The sequence below is a fragment of the Electrona antarctica genome (genome assembly GCF_951216825.1).
Source record: "Electrona antarctica genome assembly, contig: scaffold_26, whole genome shotgun sequence".
NCBI classification, from domain to species: Eukaryota; Metazoa; Chordata; class Actinopteri; order Myctophiformes; family Myctophidae; genus Electrona; species Electrona antarctica.
In genome coordinates, this window is record NW_027636995.1 from 1,849,040 (window position 1) to 1,869,617 (window position 20,578).

At 41.4% G+C, this 20,578-nt stretch overlaps 1 protein-coding gene across 1 annotated transcript in view; it reads right to left on the reverse strand.

The window, feature by feature from the left end:
* The window catches only part of LOC306919560 (uncharacterized protein), a gene marked incomplete at its 3' end in the record, with an annotated part of 92,680 nt that overhangs the window by 69,534 nt on the left and 2,568 nt on the right, over positions 1–20,578 (reverse strand). The window contains exon 3 of the mRNA XM_079532322.1: positions 6,235–6,330. Coding sequence (XP_079388448.1) covers positions 6,235–6,330 — 96 coding nt within the window. The remainder of the gene's footprint in view (positions 1–6,234; positions 6,331–20,578) is intronic.

Here is a 20,578-nt window from a genome sequence, read left to right on the forward strand (position 1 = left end):
GTCACTCATAGCCATGTTTGTTTCTTAAGTTGTTTTTTCCTGACCACGAATGATACGAATATAATATATATATATAACAATAAAAGAATAATAATAAAGTAAATACACTTTATTTGTATATTTGAGCATCTTTTCATGACATGAAATGCAGCTCAAAGTGCTTTACAAAGCAAGAGAAATAAAGAGGTAAAGACATGCATGCATAACAATAGCAGTTATGCATGCAATACAGTGAGGACATGAATAACAACAATGTTAAAAGCTCAACTGAGAGCAAAAGTGTAGAAGTAGGTCTTGAGCAATAATGTCTACAGAGGCTGCCTGTCGAAGGTATAGTGGGAGTTTGTTCCACACCGTCGGCCCGTAGAAGCAGAAAGCTGCTTCACCTTGTTTTTTAGTTGCCACTTTTTTAGGCACATCAATCAGGCCAGCAGTGGAGGACCACCATTACCCGGTGTCTGACTTTCTTGAGGTCCAACAACAGTGTTATTTAGACAGATGCCAGGTTCATGGTTCACCTGGTGTCCTAGTTCATTGAGGGCCTACCATCTCTCTCCATTTTAAGTGATTATTTACCTTGCGTATTTTAATTAGCTCTGGATAAGATTGTCTGCTAAATGACTAATTGGTAAATTACAATTGTAAATTGACATAGTTTAACATGTGGTAATTGTCATATTGTAACGTGTGGCGTACTTGAACAGTATTACTGTTACCTACAGTGTCTCACCTGTATGTTTCAGGTGAAATTGACCAATGCATTTGCCAAAAGCTCTAACTAAAGTGTTTTTTTCCCCCGTGTGACTCCTTGTGTGTGATAAGTATTTACTTTACTAACGCTTTGGCTGCCATAACTAAATGTATTTGTTATTATTTTGGTATTTGTTGTTTTCTACAACATGTTATTTTCTACATATTTCTATGTGGTTTCTACGCTTTTAAATGATTATTTTGGTAAAGGTTCAATATTCAATTTCATATTGCCGTCATTTCCGGCGCCCCGGCCATATATGGTGTAGAGTGGCCTGACGGCTCTCACAGGTCATTGCAGCTTCCGTCTGCACGTCAAGCAGACGGGAGTTTGTTTGTTGTTTTTCATGGAAGCGTGTTGCCACAAGGTTCGTTTTGTTCTTTCTGGTCCCATACTTTAAGTTGTTTGTCAACATTTAAGTTTCTATGTTTTGTTTCTTTATGAGTTTCATTGATCGTTTTATTTATGTTTTTCCTTTCAGTCCTGATTGTTCATGTTCACGGGTCCATTCCACATTCATTCATTCATTCCCTTTGAGTTACGTGCAGTCAGTAAGGTAAATCAGTTGTTCATGTTTCCTTTCTTTATATTCCGTTATATGCTTTATTTGTTGCTTATTTGATCACTGATTATTGTTTGTCTTTGTGTTTCGTCAGTTTTGACGTAGGTTTTTGGGCAAAATAAACTTCCAGTACATGCTACTACTGCCTTCGTCTCCAGTTCATACCAGAGGGAGTGACAAACGCATTTGCTACAAACTTTACAAGTAACGCTGGTACAGGCTTTTCCCCTGTATGAGTTCTCATGTGGTAAGTTAGACGACTCTTTAATCTAAAGCCTTTGCTACAAACTTTACAGTAAAGGGCTTTTCCCCTGTATGAGTCCTCATGTGCTCTTTTAGACGACTGTTTATTTTAAAGCCTTTGCTACAAACGTTACAAGTAAAGGGCATGTCCCCTGTATGCATCTTCATGTGTGTCTTAAGAGTACGCAACACAGAAAAGCTTTTGTTACAAACTTTACAAGTAAATGGCTTTTCCCCTGTATGAGTCCTCATGTGCTCTCTTAGAGTGAGCAGTAAACCAAAGCCTTTGTTACAAACGTTACAAGTAAATGGCTTTTCCCCTGTATGAGTCCTCATGTGCTCTCTTAGATTGACCACTCTACCAAAGCCTTTGCTACAAACGTTACAAGCAAAGGGCTTTTCCCCTGTATGAGTCCTCATGTGCTCTTTTAGATGGTGCACTTTACCAAAGCCTTTGCTGCAAACGTTACAAGCAAAGGGCTTTTCCCCTGTATGAGTCCTCATGTGACTTCTTAGATTTTGCACAGAACCAAAGCCTTTCCCACAAACGTCACATGTAAAGGGCTTTTCTCCTGTATGAGTCTCCATGTGCACTTTGAGACGACTGTTTATATTAAAGCCTTTGCTACAAACGTTACAAGTAAAGGGCATGTCCCCTGTATGCATCTTCATGTGTACTTTTAGATTACTTTTTCGACCAAAGCCTTTGCTACAAACTTTACAAGTAAATGGTTTTTCCCCTGTATGAGTCATCATGTGCTCTTTTAGATGGTGCAGATAACCAAAGCCTTTGCTACAAACGTTACAAGCAAAGGGCTTTTCTCCTGTATGTGTCCTCATGTGAACTTTTAGATTACTTTTTCGACCAAAGCCTTTGCTACAAACTTTACAAGTAAATGGTTTTTCCCCTGTATGAGTCCTCATGTGGTAAGTTAGAGGACCCTTTTGACTAAAGCCACAAACTTCACAAGTAAATGGTTTTTCCCCTGTATGAGTCATCATGTGGTAAGTTAGACCACGCTTAATACCAAAGCCTTTGCTACAAACATTACAAGTAAAGGGATTTTCTCCTGTATGTGTCCTCATGTGAACTTTTAGAGTACTTTTTCCTCCAAAGCCTTTGCTACAAACTTTACAAGTAAATGGTTTTTCCCCTGTATGAGTCCTCATGTGGTAAGTTAGAGGACCCTTTTGTCTAAAGCCTTTGCTACAAACTTCACAAGTAAAGGGCTTTTCCCCTGTATGAGTCCTCATGTGCTCGTTAAGATGTGCCTTCGAATTACACATTTTGCCACACTCTGTACAACTAAACCTTTTCTTCCCTGTGTGACTCCTAATGGAATCAGTTTGTTTTGTTGTTTTCAGGTCCTGGGACAGCTTGTTGCTCAACGACCAGGCTTGACCTTTCACATTTTGTGTCTTGTGTGATGTCGGTGTGTTTAAATCTGATGGATCTTCCCTGGTCTCCTCTAACTCATCACTGTCTTCAGTGTCAGATTTATTGTCTGATTCAGAAGAGTTTAAAGAGAGGAGCTGGTTATCACTAGTTGGCTCCCACTCACTGTCAGATGCATTGTCTGATTCAGAAGAGTGTAAAGAGAAGAGCTGGTTATCACCAGTTGGTTGTGATGTTCCACATGAGTCTTCTACATCGACTTGTGTATTCATGTGTTGAGTTGAAGTGCTGGCTAGAGGCTCTGTCTCTCTGCCTTCACCATCATCATCATCATCATCACTTTGCACTGCAAGTAATGTCAATGTTGACCCGTCATCCTCCACTGATCTTTGAAGTAGCTTCTGTTTAATCTGTAAAGACTCTGGTTCCTCCTGGACCAGACTGGACCTCCTCTCCTGATGTTCAGGGGAAAGCTCTTCTTTAGGCAAAAGATAAAATGAAAGAAATCCATTAAATGTTGAACTTAAAGGGTAAGACCACTTTTTTTGAGGTTTGGGTTGTGTAGTTACCTTGATGTAACTCCAAATGTGGACAATAAATACAAAATAATTGCTCCAGTGATTAGAAATTGATAAAACAAAATAATTATGCTCCTCATTGACTTACATTGTATGCTAAAACAGCTCTCAAAGTCACTATTTTAGTATGTAAACAAACATTTATGTGGATTTATTTTTTCATAAAAAATGTTAACTTCCTGTTGATTTGTCCATTTTATTAGGAAGAAACCCCGGACTGGATCCGTGGATCCGGATCCAGATCTTCAAATAGTAAAATCAACAGGAAGTTAACATTTTTATGAAAAAATAAAACGAAAGAATGAGTTTTGGTGATGCTCTATATTGTCCGAATCAACTTTGTGTTTGTTTACGTACTAAAAGAGTGACTTTGAGAGCTGTTTTAGCGTACAATGTAAGTCAATGAGGGGCATATTTTGAATTTCTAATCATTGGAACATTTTTTGTTTTAATTTCTTGTCCACATTTGGAGTTACATCATGGCAAGTTAACTCATCCATCGCCAAGGACTTATTTAACTTCTTTTTCATGATGTCCTGGAGCGCCAAGGACGTGTTTTTCGTGTTTTATAACATGGTAAAAAAAAATAAAAAAAAAATATATTTTTTTTAGTTTTTTTTTTTAGACTTTTTTTTTGAAAATAATAAAAATATATAAAATAAAATAAAAGATATATGGTGGCGGTCAGGGCCTTTTGGCGCCCCCTAGTGGCGATGGATGAGTTTAACTACACAACCCAAACCTCAAAAAAGGGGAGGTGGACGCTTTTCAGACAGGGCATTAGTCTGACATTCATCCGCATGTCGGACTAGCGTCTGCTCCCGTGCTTGCTCCTCTGTTGTACTACAAGGAAGTAAACACTTCAGACAAACATTTCCTCCAACTACCAGAGGAAATATTAGCCATGGTGATGCTCGTTTTTAACAAGCATGATGGCAGACCTTCCCACTGTTTTGAGCGCCTTGCTACATTTACAATGCTAACGTGTATATGAGCGTTAGGCATGCCACGGTATGATATTTTACAGTACGGTACGGTGCCGGTATTGAAAACCTATACCTCGGTATTCCACGGTATTTATATATAAAAAAAAAAAAAAAAAAAGATTGCCCCCCCCCCCACCTATGTCTAGTGACTACCCCCACCTCCTTATAAGCCCTTCTTTGTTCCCCAACCTGTAGGCCTACATATCTTATTTTTTTATTTTTACCTTATGATAATTTGAATTTTGTTATTTGTCATGTGACTTGTCATGATTATGAATTGATTACCCAGGACCGAATGGAAACAAGACTGCAAGGACTTTTTTCAGTGATCCCTTTGGACATGTGTTTGACTGTACCCTATACGGATTACATTTCTGCCAATAAAGTATTCAATCAATGAATCAATAGCTATTCCCCACTGTATTTCACTGTACTTTGGCTCCCCCTAATGGCCGTTTTGTACCCTGCACGCTGTAGTGCAATCTGGCATGCTCACAACTGCGTGCCTCTGTGTTGACACTTGACAGTTCACACTTTTAGTTTAATACATGTGGAAATATGGAATATACAATTGGATCTGGGTGTCTTTCAGCAACACTAACTCAAAGGTAGGAAGCAACTTTTCAATCTACTGCAGCTGTGTGGTGAAAATAAATGTTTTGCCTTAGTCTGGGAGTGGAGTTGCACTGCATGCGCGCAGCATGCGCCGCCCACCAACGATGTATTAAAATACCGTAAGCTCGGAAATCTCACGGTATCAACACCGTGGCTGTTCCTGTCGCGGTATTACCGAAATTCGGTAAACCGCGGCATGCCTATGTGTCAACGCCTAATGAGCGTTCAGGTGCTCAGGTGGGTATTAGCACCCGTGCATCCTGTGTTCTTCAATAAAAAGCATTGTAATCCGATCTGTGGCCATTTTCTCAAGTTATGTATCAGAGTGCAATACACCTCCCAACCTATAGGGGTGCGTAGTTGATAGCATGGTTGCCGGCGGTGGGAAAAAATATATTAATTATTGAACGCATAATGCAAAGTTGCTAAAACCCACCCGAGCAAAACTCTAACATCCGTGGCCCCGGGGTGAGCACTTTATATTTGAGATCTGAATGTTTATGTAGACTTAAATTTTGTAAATGTAGCAAGGTGCCCAAAACAGGCTGCAGTAGCGTCATGACAGTCACGTTGCAGGGCTAGGAGAAACAAAATCAACTCGATCAACTTTAACGTCATTCTCATTTATCCACGATTCTACTGTACTCTGTGCTGTACTACTCTGTATTGGACTGTACTCTGTACTGTGCTCTGCACTGTACTCTGTACTGTACACTACACTACACTGTACTATACAGGGCTCTCGGAGAGAACACCTGGACCACTTTGGTGCAGACCTAACAACTGCAATGAAAGGTAAGAAAGCCTTCTAGCATGGAATTCTCCTTTAAGTAATGAAGGAGGTTCTTCAATGCGGTGCAACACATTTACGTTTATTTTACTGCACTGATCTGAATACTACTTCCAGCTGTCTGTCATACAATACAGTCAATAGAAATCAGTACAGTAACTGTAAAGAGTAAAATACTCTTTATCTGTCTAAACGCACCATTCCAATAGTTATAAACACAAACACCTTTGTTATAAACATAATATTTCAAGTGCCAAACCAGGCAAGGATCTAGTCCTACACCTACAACATAGCAGAATAAAATAAAACGTACTGGTTTCCAGGTGGTCGTCAGGTTCCTGTTTCTGTACAGGGCAGGCTGGTTGTGGAGAACTCATGTTCACCTGCAGGCTGGACTCCACACACTGGTCTGGAATGAAGGAATTAAAGGAATTAAACATAAATAAAGTAAAAATATGAAACGTGGAATGCCTAGGAAATAGCCTTTATTATGTATAATAGTGTCATCTTGTGATATGGTGTGATAATAGCAGCTGCAGATAATTTATAATCATTCTGGCACCTGAGCACGTGTATGTGTACGCATCACCAGACAGCACAACCACTCATCCTCTTAATTTGAACACAAACCGTTACGTCCATTTATTAAGAATCAAAAGTGTGAAAACATGTCAAAACATGGAATCATGTCATAATCTTAACTGACAAATATGATATACAATGAACCGTTTCCATCCCTAGGACGTGGGGGAACACAATCGACGCGTACGTAGGACGTGTGTAGACGTCCTAGCGCATCCTCAATGATATCAGGCGAGAGAAGAATATTCTGAATTCAGAAGTAAAAGCGTCTTTTTCCCCAGAGCTTCTATTTTGAAGGAATCCCGGCACCGATTGTGTTAATGAACTATGACGTCAATGCAAAATACAAAACCTGAACTAGCTTCTCTGTGAGACTACAGTTATTTATGTAACATCAATTCACTGCAAAAAGGGACTAGTGGACAAAAGATCCAGTATACTGTAAGTCAGACAAGTCATTTTACACTTGGTTGCATGCTGAAAATAGCCGATCTACAAGCTCAAGCCATAGCCCAAATGTGCTGACCTCATCACATTTACATTTGGGGACAGACCGGTGAACCAATCCAGGGTGTGCGCAAATCCTCCCATCTAGGCCAGAAATGTCTAGCGTTGGCTCAGGCTAGGGATATTTCACTTTCAAAAAAACTTTTGGTCATTTCATCATCTATTCAGTCTTATGTGAACACCCCGGGCAGTTCCTAAGTTGCTTGATTCAGTATTTAGATATTTGATATTCATTTTAACTGCCCCGCCCCCTTCCTATACAAATTATAACAAACTTAATTTAAAAAAAAAATCATGATAGATTCATCAAAAACACCTAAACTTTTATCTGTTGACTGATATTGTCCTTCTAATATGAGGGGCAGTGGTTTGTCATTTACTGTTTTAATTTATTTGTAATAATTATTTTGGAAAAGAACCTCTTGCTGCCCGCAGCTCCAGCTCCTGCTCACAAAATGAAAAATAATTATAAAAAACTAAATAAAAACAGTAAATGACAAACCACGGCCCCCTCACGTATTAGAAGGAAATTATCAGTCAACAGAAAATAGGTTGGGTGTTTTCGATGAATCTATCATGGTTAAAATGGAGTTTTAAGTTAGGGAGGGGGCGGGGCAGCTAAAATGAATAGCACAGTACTGTACAGTTTGCTACAGTACAGTACAGTACAGTACAGTACAGTACAGTACAGTACAGTACAGTACAGGGGATTGCAGTACAGTAATTACAGTAGCGTAGAGTACAGCACAGAGTAGTACAATACAGCACAAATGAGTACAGTACAGTACAGGTAAGTACAGTACAGTTCGCTACAGTACAGTATGGCACAGTATGGTACAGTATTATACAGTACAGCACAGTACAGTATGGTACAGTGCAGTAGGCTACAGTAGAGTACAGTATGGTACAGTATAGGACAGTACAGTATGGTTAGGTACAGTACCGTACAGTATGCTGCAATACAGTACAGTAAAGCACAGCATGTTATAGTACAGTAGGCTACAGTACAGTACCGCACAGTATGGCACAGTTCAGTATGATACAGTATGGTACAGTATGGTTCAGTGCAATACAGTACAGCATAGCGGAGTACAGTACAGTACAGGACTGCAGTACAGAGGAGTGCAGTACAGTACAGTAGCATAGCGTTGTGTAGCATACAAAGGAGTACAGTACAGTACAGTACAGTACAGTACAGTACAGTACAGTACAGTACAGTACAGTACAGTACAGTACAGTGGAGTACAGTACAGAGGACTGCAGTACAGTACAGAGGACTGCAGTACAGTACAGTACAGTACAGTACAGTACAGAGGACTGCAGTACAGTACAGTACAGTACAGTGCAGTACAGTGGAGTACAGCACAGTACAGAGGACTGCAGTACAGTACAGATGATTGCAGTACAGTAGCGTAGAGCACAGACTAGAGTAGTACAGTACAGGTAAGTACAGTACAGCACACACTATTCACGCTAGGTTGCCACATTTGCGACATCCAAGCAACTTGGTATATAGAAACATTGCCACTCCATTCTTGCTTTCATACGGAAATCAAAACAAAAAATAGGGCCACTCAGCCAGGGGCCCGTTCCACGAAACTTGGATTAGAGATTAAGCCGGGATTTAACAGATATCCTGGTTTAATATATCCTGGATCAGCGATTAACCGGTTTCATGAAAGCTGGTTAATCTTGCCAGATTAAGTTAACCAGTTAACCTGGATATGTTGAGGCTTGATTCGGTTTCATGAAAGTGATGCTACATTAGTTACCATGGAAACTAATGCTTTGGACTTAGCCTGCTCCGGACCAGGCTAACAGCCAGGTTTAACCTAATCCTGTTATCCATGTCTTTACTGTTCATTAAGCAGTCAAACTAATCACAAACCAATGATGTTTTCCACACTTATTCAATTATTATGGGTTTATGTTGCCTTATTTTTATCGGTCTGCATTAAAGGACTAATTTAAGCACTATATAAAATCAAAGAACCAAAATATATAGGCTGCACAACATCATGACAGCTTGTGAGCTTGTAGATCAGCTGCTTTTGGTGAACGTTCCCCAGAATAGGTTTGCTGTCGTACAAGTGCACCGTTAAGAATAATTATATTATTTTGATATTATATACAGTATTATTATTATATTATTAAGAAATATATTATATTATATATATATATATATATATATTTGTTTTTGTAAAAGTGAAAACCACTAAATATTACCATTACTCATTGTTTTACAACATATTACCATTGTAACGTTTCAACCACTATTGAACCCATGTCTGTTCACCTGTCTGGACAACAACCCCCTTCCCCAAAGGCAGAGGAGGGAGTTATGGCCAAATATCATAATGCGACAATATCATTATGCTTACAATATTAAGAATTCTGTTTTAAGTTAATAGTAGTGGTAAAATGTAAACTATATTTTTGGGGTAGTTAATCATTCAGTCTATCCACTATTGAGAGTATGTTCTCTCTTTAATTACAGCAGCAGTATTTATTTTAGAAGCTTAAGTCCTTGTATCAGTAAGTCTTGAATAGATTAGTAAAGATACTGAGATATACAGAAGGGGGCAGTAATGTAACTATTAAGGATGCAAACTGTCATAATACCCCATGAAGAAGAAGGATCAGTAAATCTGTGTTCCACCAAATGGGTCTAGAGACAAAAAGCCAGGCTGTCTATTCAGCCAGGCTTTATGATCCTGGCTCGATAAATCTGCCCATTCTAAGCCTCGCTTGGCTTTAGTGGAACAGAATAAACCAGGCTGTAAAGACCAGGATTTAAAAAGCCTGGTTTTGGCCTAAATCCTGGATTAGTTAATCCAAGTTTCGTGGAACAGGCCCCAGGTTGCTAAGTTTGCACTTTCCAAGCATGATGTATATGAAAACATCATGGGTTGCCATTTGCCTTTCCAAGTAAAAAAAATAAATAAAACTTATCGCCCTCCCGTTATTGCTAGTGATCGATCGATAATCGGCCACGGCCGATTATCGATCTCGATATTCATGATTTTAATTAATATCGTTATCGGTGATAAAAACAAATAATCGAGAAAAAAACGGCCGATTATTATATTTCTAAAAGAAAGTGCAAACGTGGTGAAACAACCACTTTCATTGAAAATCCGGTAGAGTATGGTTGTAAGGAGATGTATAGCTGCGTGTCTGACTCTCCCAGTGCTCCACCCCCGGAAGAGTAGAGTAGACACGGCTTCTCTCTCTCTCTCTCTCTCTCTCTCTCTGCAGGGTCCAGAGAAAGGATTATAGGCTACTAACCTTGTAACCATAAAAAGCTTTGCTGTTTTCATCTTCAATTAACCAAAATAAAATCCACACGTGAGAAGGACAGAGTCACAGAGAGCAGTGGTAGAACTACGTTAGCCAAGCTAGCTGCTGCCTGCTAGCGCTGCAAACAACAGCTGTAACAAGCAGAGGCGTATCTACAATAAGGCGAGGACAGGCGTTCACCTGTCCAAATCCATTTCTGGCCTGGCCAAAATCCATACAATGAGAAAAGAAGACGACAAAAACAAGACCTGAGAACTATTAATGGACAGCCGATTGGCCGTTGCGGTAGAGCGCGACCCTCAATCACCAATTGGAATGTAAATGCATGCCTTTCAGCCTTTGTATCCTACTCGTCTGGCAGGTATATCTCTTTGAAAACCTTTAGTGCTACGATTGTGCCCGGGGAGACGACAATTAACACTTATCTTGCCTGCCCAAAACGTAATTCCTGGATACGCCACTGGTAACAAGTTGTCTATTGATTGCCTGTCGTGTGTGTGTGTGTGTGTGTGTGTCTGTGTCTGTGTGTCCATTCGTTTTTTTATTAAATAAAAAGATATATATTTTTTTTTCCTTTTTTATTAACTCGAAAATATATCTCGGCGAGAATGCGATATGAGCATGTAAAAATATCTCCTTGTTCTGTCCTTCTCCAAAATCTCCCGTGCACATTAATTTGGTGATTGGCCTGCAGCTGAGGTGATTGACCTTTCTCACCTTGTTCTGTGAGAACAAAAGAGTTCCATTGAATGGAATGTCTGACGCGTCTCTCACACACACACAGCCATGATATATTAGCATATGCTTGCTCTCTAGCATCACATAGCCTATTGCCAAAAAGCAGTGAACTCTGATCATTGTTAAGCAAAACGGTCACGGAGGTTCTGCTTTTGCCCTGTGCCCACTTCAATGCGCTTCTGAGAATACACAGGTGGAACAAATTAATGAGTGACAGCTAACGAGCAAGCTACGCTCGTCTTAGCTGCCTGCCAGCAAGCTCACATGAGCTTGCAGGTGTGTGTGTGTGTGTGTGTGTGTGTGTGTGTGTGTGTGTTGGGAGAGACGAGAGAGATTGATAAAGAGCGGGGGAGACGTGCTGCGCTCTGATCGAGACGGATATCTCAAAGGTTATTTTTTAAATTAATTAGAAACAAATGGTCCGGATGTCCGCTCGGAAATTCCTGACGAAGTTCGAGTCCTAAAAAAAGGGCTAGGGTACAGCCTTAGTGTGTGTGTGTGTGTGTGTGTGTGTGTGTGTGTGTGTGCCAGCCAACTGAAGGACAACTTTTTTCCCCATCCTGACCATCCTAATATGATTATTGCATGTTGGCTATATGCAATAAATAACTGCAAGCCAATGAAGAATGAACAGTAGCATGAACAGTAGCATTGTCAGTCTTAATTTCTAATTCATATTCATTTAGTTGCCAATAATTTTACTGTTGGCCAGTGTTTTGAGACATATTGTAAAATGAATGGTAAAAACAAATTCTACATGCATTAAAAAAGTGGCCAGTGATCTTGAAAGTGGCAAATTTCAGTGGTGGAGTAAAAACAACATGGCTTTGGAGAGTTCGGGCAGCAGATCTACAAGCTCTCAGCATGTCATGCTACAATGTGCTGTGGGCTTGTAGATCACCAATTTTGATAAACTAGAACGGTGCTCGTAGGGCCTCTACAGCCCATTGGGCACTGACCTACTTGGAACGATGCAAGTTGGAAATGAATGCCCCAACCAGATATGTCTGTCTCCCTTTTATGCCCATATATGGAGTTCTTTGTAAGGCATGCCCAAATAGGGAGTATATGCAGCCAGCTTGTGGAGTTCTGTCTTCTGTGTCAGGCATGCCCAAATATGGAGTGCTGTGAGGTCAGAACAGGCCAGCTCCATATATGGATGCTGGGCATGGGCCCGGTCCAGAGCCCGGAAAGAGGCCTTTTTGGGGCGGTTCTGGACAATTACACACAGACAGACAGACAGACAGAGAAAAAATTAACCCCCCCAATTTTATTTTTTATTTTTGAAGCCTGTGCCTGCACTGCATACAGCACTATGTTCAGGGGTGCACACAAGCGGTACGCCAGTGCGCATGCATCGTCAAAATTAATTCTGCGCTGTCAATCAAGCGCCGGGAAGCGCTTCTGCGTACCTGGGGGCTGGGGCCGCCCAGAATGATTATTATGGCCAGAATACTAGTACATTCTGTGGCGAGAGCATTTCCCACCGACTGCCACTCAAAGTGGCTACTGGCCAATCACAGCACGTCTTGCACTAGTGCACTGGCCATTGTGGCCAATCACAGCAGGTCCTTACTCAAACGAGGGAGGATTCCATGCTGCTCTGCTCGCTGCTGGGAGGAGAAGGACGACAGGAGTTTACTACGGAGAAAACCTGGCACAAATGTTTCGGCTTCTCCGTTTCAGATAGCAAACTACTGTAGTCCCCGGTGTAAAATGGCATGCTGGTGGATGCTTTGCACTCTTCCCATTCGCCGCTGTGCTTGTGTTTGTTTTCCGGGTGCTGGAGCAGCATGGTTGCTCGTGTGCGATGCCGTCTCTCACAGCCTAGGCACCGGCCACCTACTTTTTACGGGTACAGGTTTTAGTTCCGACGTAGTGGAATGGGAAGAGTTTAAAGCAGGGGTGGAGTGCCCATTACGTCGATCGCGGTCGACCAGTCGATCGCAAGCGCTGCGCAGGTAGACCGCTTGGCCCTGCCATAAAACCCCCCACAATACAGTGCCTTGTTTTCAAGTGTGGGGAACGTCGGGTCTGTTCTGTTGTTAAACAAACTAAAGGGATATCTATCCATCATTGTTCATATAGCATAGCATAGCTTCAGAGAAGACACTGATGTTGTCGATTCCATTGCCTCGAATATATCAACACTTTTTAACATGAACTCTTCAAGATTCAAGCGTCGGAGAATGAGATCATGGCACTGCAGGCTGACATACAGTTAAAGTCGCGCGCCCGCGATGGAGAGTTTTGGAACTTACTTGTGGAGGAAAAGTACCCAAACATCAGGACTTGTGCAGCCTCGCTCACAGCGTTATTTGGCTCCACATATTTATGTGAATCAGCGTTTTCCCACATGAAGATAATCAAGTCCAAATATCGTTCCACGTTGACGGACGATCATTTGGAGGCCTGTTTAAGACTAGCTGTCAGCAGTGACTGTCCGGATTACGCAGCGCTGACGGACTCCATTCAGTGCAAGCAGTCATCTGATTAAGGTAGGAATCTGAGCGTGTGTGTGTGTGTGTGTGTGTGTGTGTCCTGAATAGCGCTGCTATTTAAGATAGTGAGCAATGAAATGTTGTTTAAAGATGCATGTGTTGTGTATATGATTTGGTTTCTTAGCCTTGCTTTCTTTTTGTCGTTTTCACAGGGACAGTCAACAAGAGAGAGAGAGAGAGTGGGAAAGACAGAGAGCTTCAAGCAATCAGTGCCAAAACTTGTTTATATAAGGCAGGAATAATAATTTGACAGAAACTGGTCATCCGGACGGACGACTGGTGGTAATGAGTCACTTGAGTGAAGTAAGAGACTGTTCTTACAACTGAGAACTGAGCTGTTTTATTCAGTGTGCTCTTTGAGTTGAGTGGTGCCTTATTGCTTCATGTGATTGTGTATGCTTTTTTTGTGTGATACTTTTAATATTTGTAACATTCTATGAGCAATATGTTATTTCAAAGAGTAACTTTAACAAAACATTGCAATGTGGGGTAACTGAAAAGGTAAATAAATAGAATTGATTTTGAAACAGTCCTAATGCCTTAATGTTATTTATTTTGCCATATAGGTACATATTTTGAGTATTTTAAGCAATGGGATAATTATTTTTTGGTTGGTAGATCACCTTGAGCTGGCAATTTTAAAAGTAGACCTCAAGTCAAAAAAGTGTGGGCACCCCTGGTTTAAAGTATTGCGGACTGGCACTGCTCCTGCACAACATGAAGCTTATCAACACCGTGTCCCGACATACTGTTCCTTATTATCGTAAAGTCGGGTAGTGTACACTGTTTATTTTTGCACTGAGGATCCATGTGTGTCCGACTGTCTGACTGTACGTCACCTCGGCTAAAAACGAAAGGGAAGCCTGACGTATGCTTCGCCGTACGATGTGTCGCATGTTTAAAAAAAATAGCTGATCTGGAAGCTCACAACGTGTCGCCTCCGCAACACGCGGTGAGCTAGTAGATCGGTTATTTAAATAAAAAATGTATCCAAATATTAGTATTAAGTTGTTTTGATTAGAATATGCATTCCATAGGGCTGGACCACACATGGACCTAGAGGCAATTTGCAACTCTAGATTTTTTTAATAATGGGATGAATCTAGAGTTGCAATACGGAGGGTATTGCAACTCTAGATTCATCCCATTATAAAAAAAATCTATTGACTCCCCACTCATCCAATAAATATCGTTTTGCTATAAGTTATTCATGCATCCCTCTTTTATCCATCCGGCGAGACGGGTCGCCGCATTTTAGGAGGACCAAGTAACTCCTCCAGGTACTCCTGTGAGTACTAGACCAAAAAAGTTGTGTGCACCCCTGACTATGTTCCATATGCTGCTACAGTACATGTTTGCTGCATTTGATGGAGGGGGGGGGGGGGGGGTGTTAATGAAACGATGTTGGTGCTTCTTGCACTTCCTTTTTATAAGCGATAAATATTCTCCAATGCATTTAACGGAATTCTTGTGTTGGAATTTATTTTACTGTAAAAAGTAACATAAATTCATATCTGCTCATAATATCGGCTATCGGGCTTTTTGATTGTCCACTAATCGGTGATCGGATATATCGGCCAAAAACCATATCGGTCGATCACTAGTTATTGCCTTCTTCCCATTTGCGACCTGCAGTCACAATAATATCGATTTGCATCTTTGTGACAGGCCTAAACATTCTCCCCTTCCTCCCCACACACACAGGAACCGTTTGGACGTGGGTTTTGACATATAGTAATTTTAGAAATATTCAAATGTTCCCCTTACGCATAAGATCGGTATCGGTCGATCGTGAGAAGAAACAAGTGGCAAAAAAATACGTTCTGGCCTTGACAGCCCATACATCCAAAAAGAAAAGTCCCATCGGATTGCATTAAACTCACATTGCCACTCACTCACTCCAAAACATTTTGTTTTGTTTCTGAACCCACCCCCATCTGACCTAGAAGAATGTATTCAGTATTTAAGTCCGACGTCATTTTGTAGTGCTACGTTACGTCCGGGTCCAAGTGGCACCAGCTCCTGTCCGCATCTCATTGTAAATAGAATATCTAAACGTGTGAATCTTTTTACAATGATGTTATTTTTCCAGAAAGGAAGCCATTGAGGGTTAAAATGGGTCTTAATGCTTCCAACTCGAGTAGAATTATTAATGTTTTGTGTCCATGACAAAAAATATATGATGTGGAGACAATAAAGACTATTATTTGGTCACTTATTGTTTTTGTGTTTATTAGGGACCAAGAAGTCACGCAGTGACTTTGGTCACTCTTTGTTTTTGTGTTTATTTTTCTTCTTCTCCTTCTTCTTCTCCTTCTTCCGCCAAAAATAGCTGTTCTGACTGAATGGTGCAGTCGGTTTTCGCGAAACGCGGTAATCTGGTAGAGGGCCATGCCAAACGGTGAATATGCGACGCCCAAGACGATTGGCCAAATGGTGGCGCTATAGCGCTCAATTTAAAATGCTAACTTTGAACGTGCATAGCTCATGATATGTTTGACCGTTGGCAATGACACTTTGATACCCATATGCGTCTCCTCATGCTGAACAACTTTCGTGTTCTGACTTTTGACCTCTGACCTTTAGATCACCCGCCATTTTGAATTATATGATCAGTACTTTATTTGTTTCTCCTTCTGCCAAAAATAGCTGTTCTGACTGAACCGTGCAGTCGGTTTGCGCAAAACTTGTCAACATGATAGAGGACCATGCCAAACGGTGACTATGTGAAGCCCATCATGATTGGCCAAATGGTGGCGCTATAGCACTCAATTGATGCAAAACTTGCAAAACTTGCAAACTTTGAACGTGCATATCTCATGAACCGTTTGACCGTTGGCAATGACACTTTGATACACATATGTGTCTCCTCATGCCGAACAACTTCCGAGTTCTGACTTTTGACCTCTGACCTTTAGATCACCCGCCATTTTGAATTATTTGAAAAACAGTTCAAATGTAACTCCTCCCAGAATCTTTGCTCAAAATGCACGAAAACTTCTACACGTGAACTTTGGACCTATACGGACAAATAATCGTAGCACATTTTTGTTAAGTGAAAAAATGAAGTTTTTATGAGCCAATGAAAATTGCTGTTTTGTGAAAATTATTCTTCTGCCTCTAATACACACAGATGCTTATGTCACTTTACTATGCGAAGCCCATCACGATTGGCCAAATGGTGGCGCTATAGCACTCAATTGATGCAAAACTTGCAAACTTGCAAACTTTGAACGTGCATATCTCATGAACCGTTTGACCGTTGGCAATGACACTTTGATACACATATGTGTCTCCTCATGCCCAACAACTTTCCTGTTCTGACTTTTGACCTCTGACCTTTAGATCACCCGCCATTTTGAATTATATGAAAAACAGTTCAAATGTAACTCCTCCCAGAATCTTTGCTCAAAATGCACGAAAACTTCTACACGTGAACTTTGGACCTATACGGACAAATAATCGTAGCACACTTTTTTCTAAGTGAAAAAATGAAGTTTTTATGAGCCAATGAAAATTGCGCGCGCACGCACACACACACACACACACACACACACACACACACACTAAAGTTTGAGTACTTATGCTGAACAAACACTGAATGATTTTCCTGTTAACAATGGAGTAACTGATTGTCTCCATGTAGCTCAGTCAGTCGAGCTCTTGCCCTTGGACCGCAAGGTTGTGTGTTCAAATCCAGCTACTGACAACTCAGCTTGTCAGTCTTATTTGTACATATTGTTGAACGCCCTGTGGGCTATATCAGTGAGATCAATAACTTTAAAGACTGGTGTTATAATAGCCACCTTATGTTAAACACCACAAAAACTAAAGAGATGATCTTCAATCCAAATCCATGGTTATGAACGATTGTCTGCCTAACACACACACGCATGCAGCCACGCACGCATGCAGCCACGCACGCACGCACGCACGCACGCACGCACGCACGCACGCACGCACGCAGGCAGGCACGCACACACACACAAAGAGAAGTTTGCACGCACGACGCACGCACGCACGCACGCACGCACGCACGCACGCACGCACACACACACAAAGAGAAGTTTGTACGCACGCACGCACGCACGCACGTGCACACACACACACAAAGAGAAGTTTGTACGCACGCACGCACGCACGCACGCAGGCAGGCAGGCAGGCAGGCAGGCAGGCAGGCAGGCAGGCAGGCAGGCAGGCAGGCAGGCAGGCACGCACACACACACACACACACACACACACACACACTTTAACTGTGCGTGAAAACACACTGTAGTAATGGATAAAGACATGCCCAAAATGAGGACACACCTTCTTGTTACCAAATCAGTAAATGGTTTTACAGTTTACAATGTATTCACTGATTGTCTCTGTGTAGGTCAGTCAGTAGAGCTCCCGCCTTCGGTCCACAAGGTTGTGAGTTCAAATCCCGGTACCGACAACTCGGCTCGTCAGTCTTATTTGTGCGTGTTGTTCTTATTGCGCATTGTTCTTCTTCTATCTTGGTCCCGCTTTATCGCTGCTTGCAGCTATATTTTTTCTTCTCCTTCTCCTTCTCCTTCTTCCGCCAAAAATAGCTGTTCTGACTGAATGGTGCAGTCGGTTTTCGCGAAACGCGGTAATCTGGTAGAGGGCCATGCCAAACGGTGAATATGCGAAGCCCAAGACAATTGGCCAAATGGTGGCGCTATAGCGCTCAATTGAAAATGCTAACTTTGAACGTGCATACCTCATGAACCGTTTGACCGTTGGCAATGACACTTTGATACCCATATGCGTCTCCTCATGCTGAACAACTTTCGTGTTCTGACTTTTGACCTCTGACCTTTAGATCACCCGCCATTTTGAATTATATGATCAGTACTTCTTCTCCTTCTCCTTCCGCCAAAAATAGCTGTTCTGACTGAACCGTGCAGTCGGTTTTCGCAAAACTTGTCAACATGATAGAGGACCATGCCAAACGGTGACTATGCGAAGCCCATCATGATTGGCCAAATGGTGGCGCTATAGCACTCAATTGATGCAAAACTTGCAAAACTTGCAAACTTTGAACGTGCATATCTCATGAACCGTTTGACCGTTGGCAATGACACTTTGATACACATATGTGTCTCCTCATGCCGAACAACTTTCGTGTTCCGACTTATGACCTCTGACCTTTAGATCACCCGCCATTTTGAATTATATGAAAAACAGTTCAAATGTAACTCCTCCCAGAATCTTTGCTCAAAATGCACGAAAACTTCTACACGTGAACTTTGGACCTATACGGACAAATAACCGTAGCACATTTTTTCTAAGTGAAAAAAGGAAGTTTTTATGAACCAATGAAAATTGCTGTTTTGTGAAAATTATTCTTCTGCCTCTAATACACACATTATGCTTATGTCACTTTACTATGCGAAGCCCATCACGATTGGCCAAATGGTGGCGCTATAGCACTCAATTGATGCAAAACTTGCAAACTTGCAAACTTTGAACGTGCATATCTCATGAACCGTTTGACCGTTGGCAATGACACTTTGATACACATATGTGTCTCCTCATGCCGAACAACTTTCGTGTTCTGACTTTTGACCTCTGACCTTTAGATCACCCGCCATTTTGAATTATATGAAAAACAGTTCAAATGTAACTCCTCCCAGAATCTTTGCTCAAAATGCACGAAAACTTCTACACATGAACTTTGGACTTATACGGACAAATAATCGTAGCACATTTTTTCTAAGTGAAAAATGAACTTTTTATGAGCCAATGAAAATTGCGCGCGCACGCACACACACACACACACACACACACACACACACACACACACACACACACACACACACACACACACACACACACACACACTAAAGTTAATACTGAATGATGTTACTGTTTAGAATGAGTCAACTGACTGTGTCTGCATAGCTCAGTTGGTACAGCTGTCGCCGTTGGACCACAAGGTTGTGTGTTCAAATCCAACTCAGTGTATGCATTGTGTGCTGCAAGATTTGTGATGACTCAACTATAAAAATATTGAAGTAGATTACATTTGACCCATCAGGCACTAGGACATGGCATCACAATAATGGAGATACTAGTAACTGAAATAGTGTAATAAGTCTAATTTTGCAATAGTGTAATAGTAGTGTAATAGTGTAATAAGTGTAATAGTGTAATTAGTGTAATAGTGTAATAGTAATGTAATAGTGTATTTAGTGTAATAGTGTAATATAGTAGAGGGTCATGCCAAATAGCACTGAAAGCGTACAAAGAGAAGTTTGTACGCACGCACGCACGCACACACACACACTTTAACTGTGCGTGAAATAAGGCTGTACCTTAGCCCTTTTTTTTGGACTCGAACTTCGGCAGGAATTCCCGAGCGAACATCCGGACCATTTGTTTCCAATTCATTTAAAAAATAACCTTTGAGATATCCGTCTCGATCAGAGCGCAGCGCGTCTCCCCTGCTCTTTATCAATCTCTCTCGTCTCTCCCAACACACACACACACACACACACACACACACACACACACACACACACACACACACACACACACACACACACACACACACACACACACACACACACAGTCAAGTGGCTCCGCGAAAACAGCTGATCTGCAAGCTCACGTGAGCTTGCTGGCAGGCAGCTAAGACAGCGTATATTGCTCGTTATTTGTTCCACCTGTGTATTCTGGGAGGCGCATTGAAGTGAAGTGGGCACAGGGCAAAAGCAGATCCTCCGTGACCGTTTTGCTTAACAATGATCAGAGTTCCCTGCTTTTTGTGATGTTATTCTAGAGAGCATATGCTAATATATCATGGCCCCTGTCAGCGATCATGCTGGTGTGTGTGTGTGTGTGTGTGTGTGTGTGAGAGAGACGCGTCAGACATTCCATTCAATTCACCTCAGCTGCAGGCCAATCACCGAATTACAAGCACGGGAGATGGGACAGCAGAACTAGGAGATATTTCTTTTAAAAAAATCACAACTTCTGACAGGAATGCACTAGAAACTTACTTTTTACATGCTCATA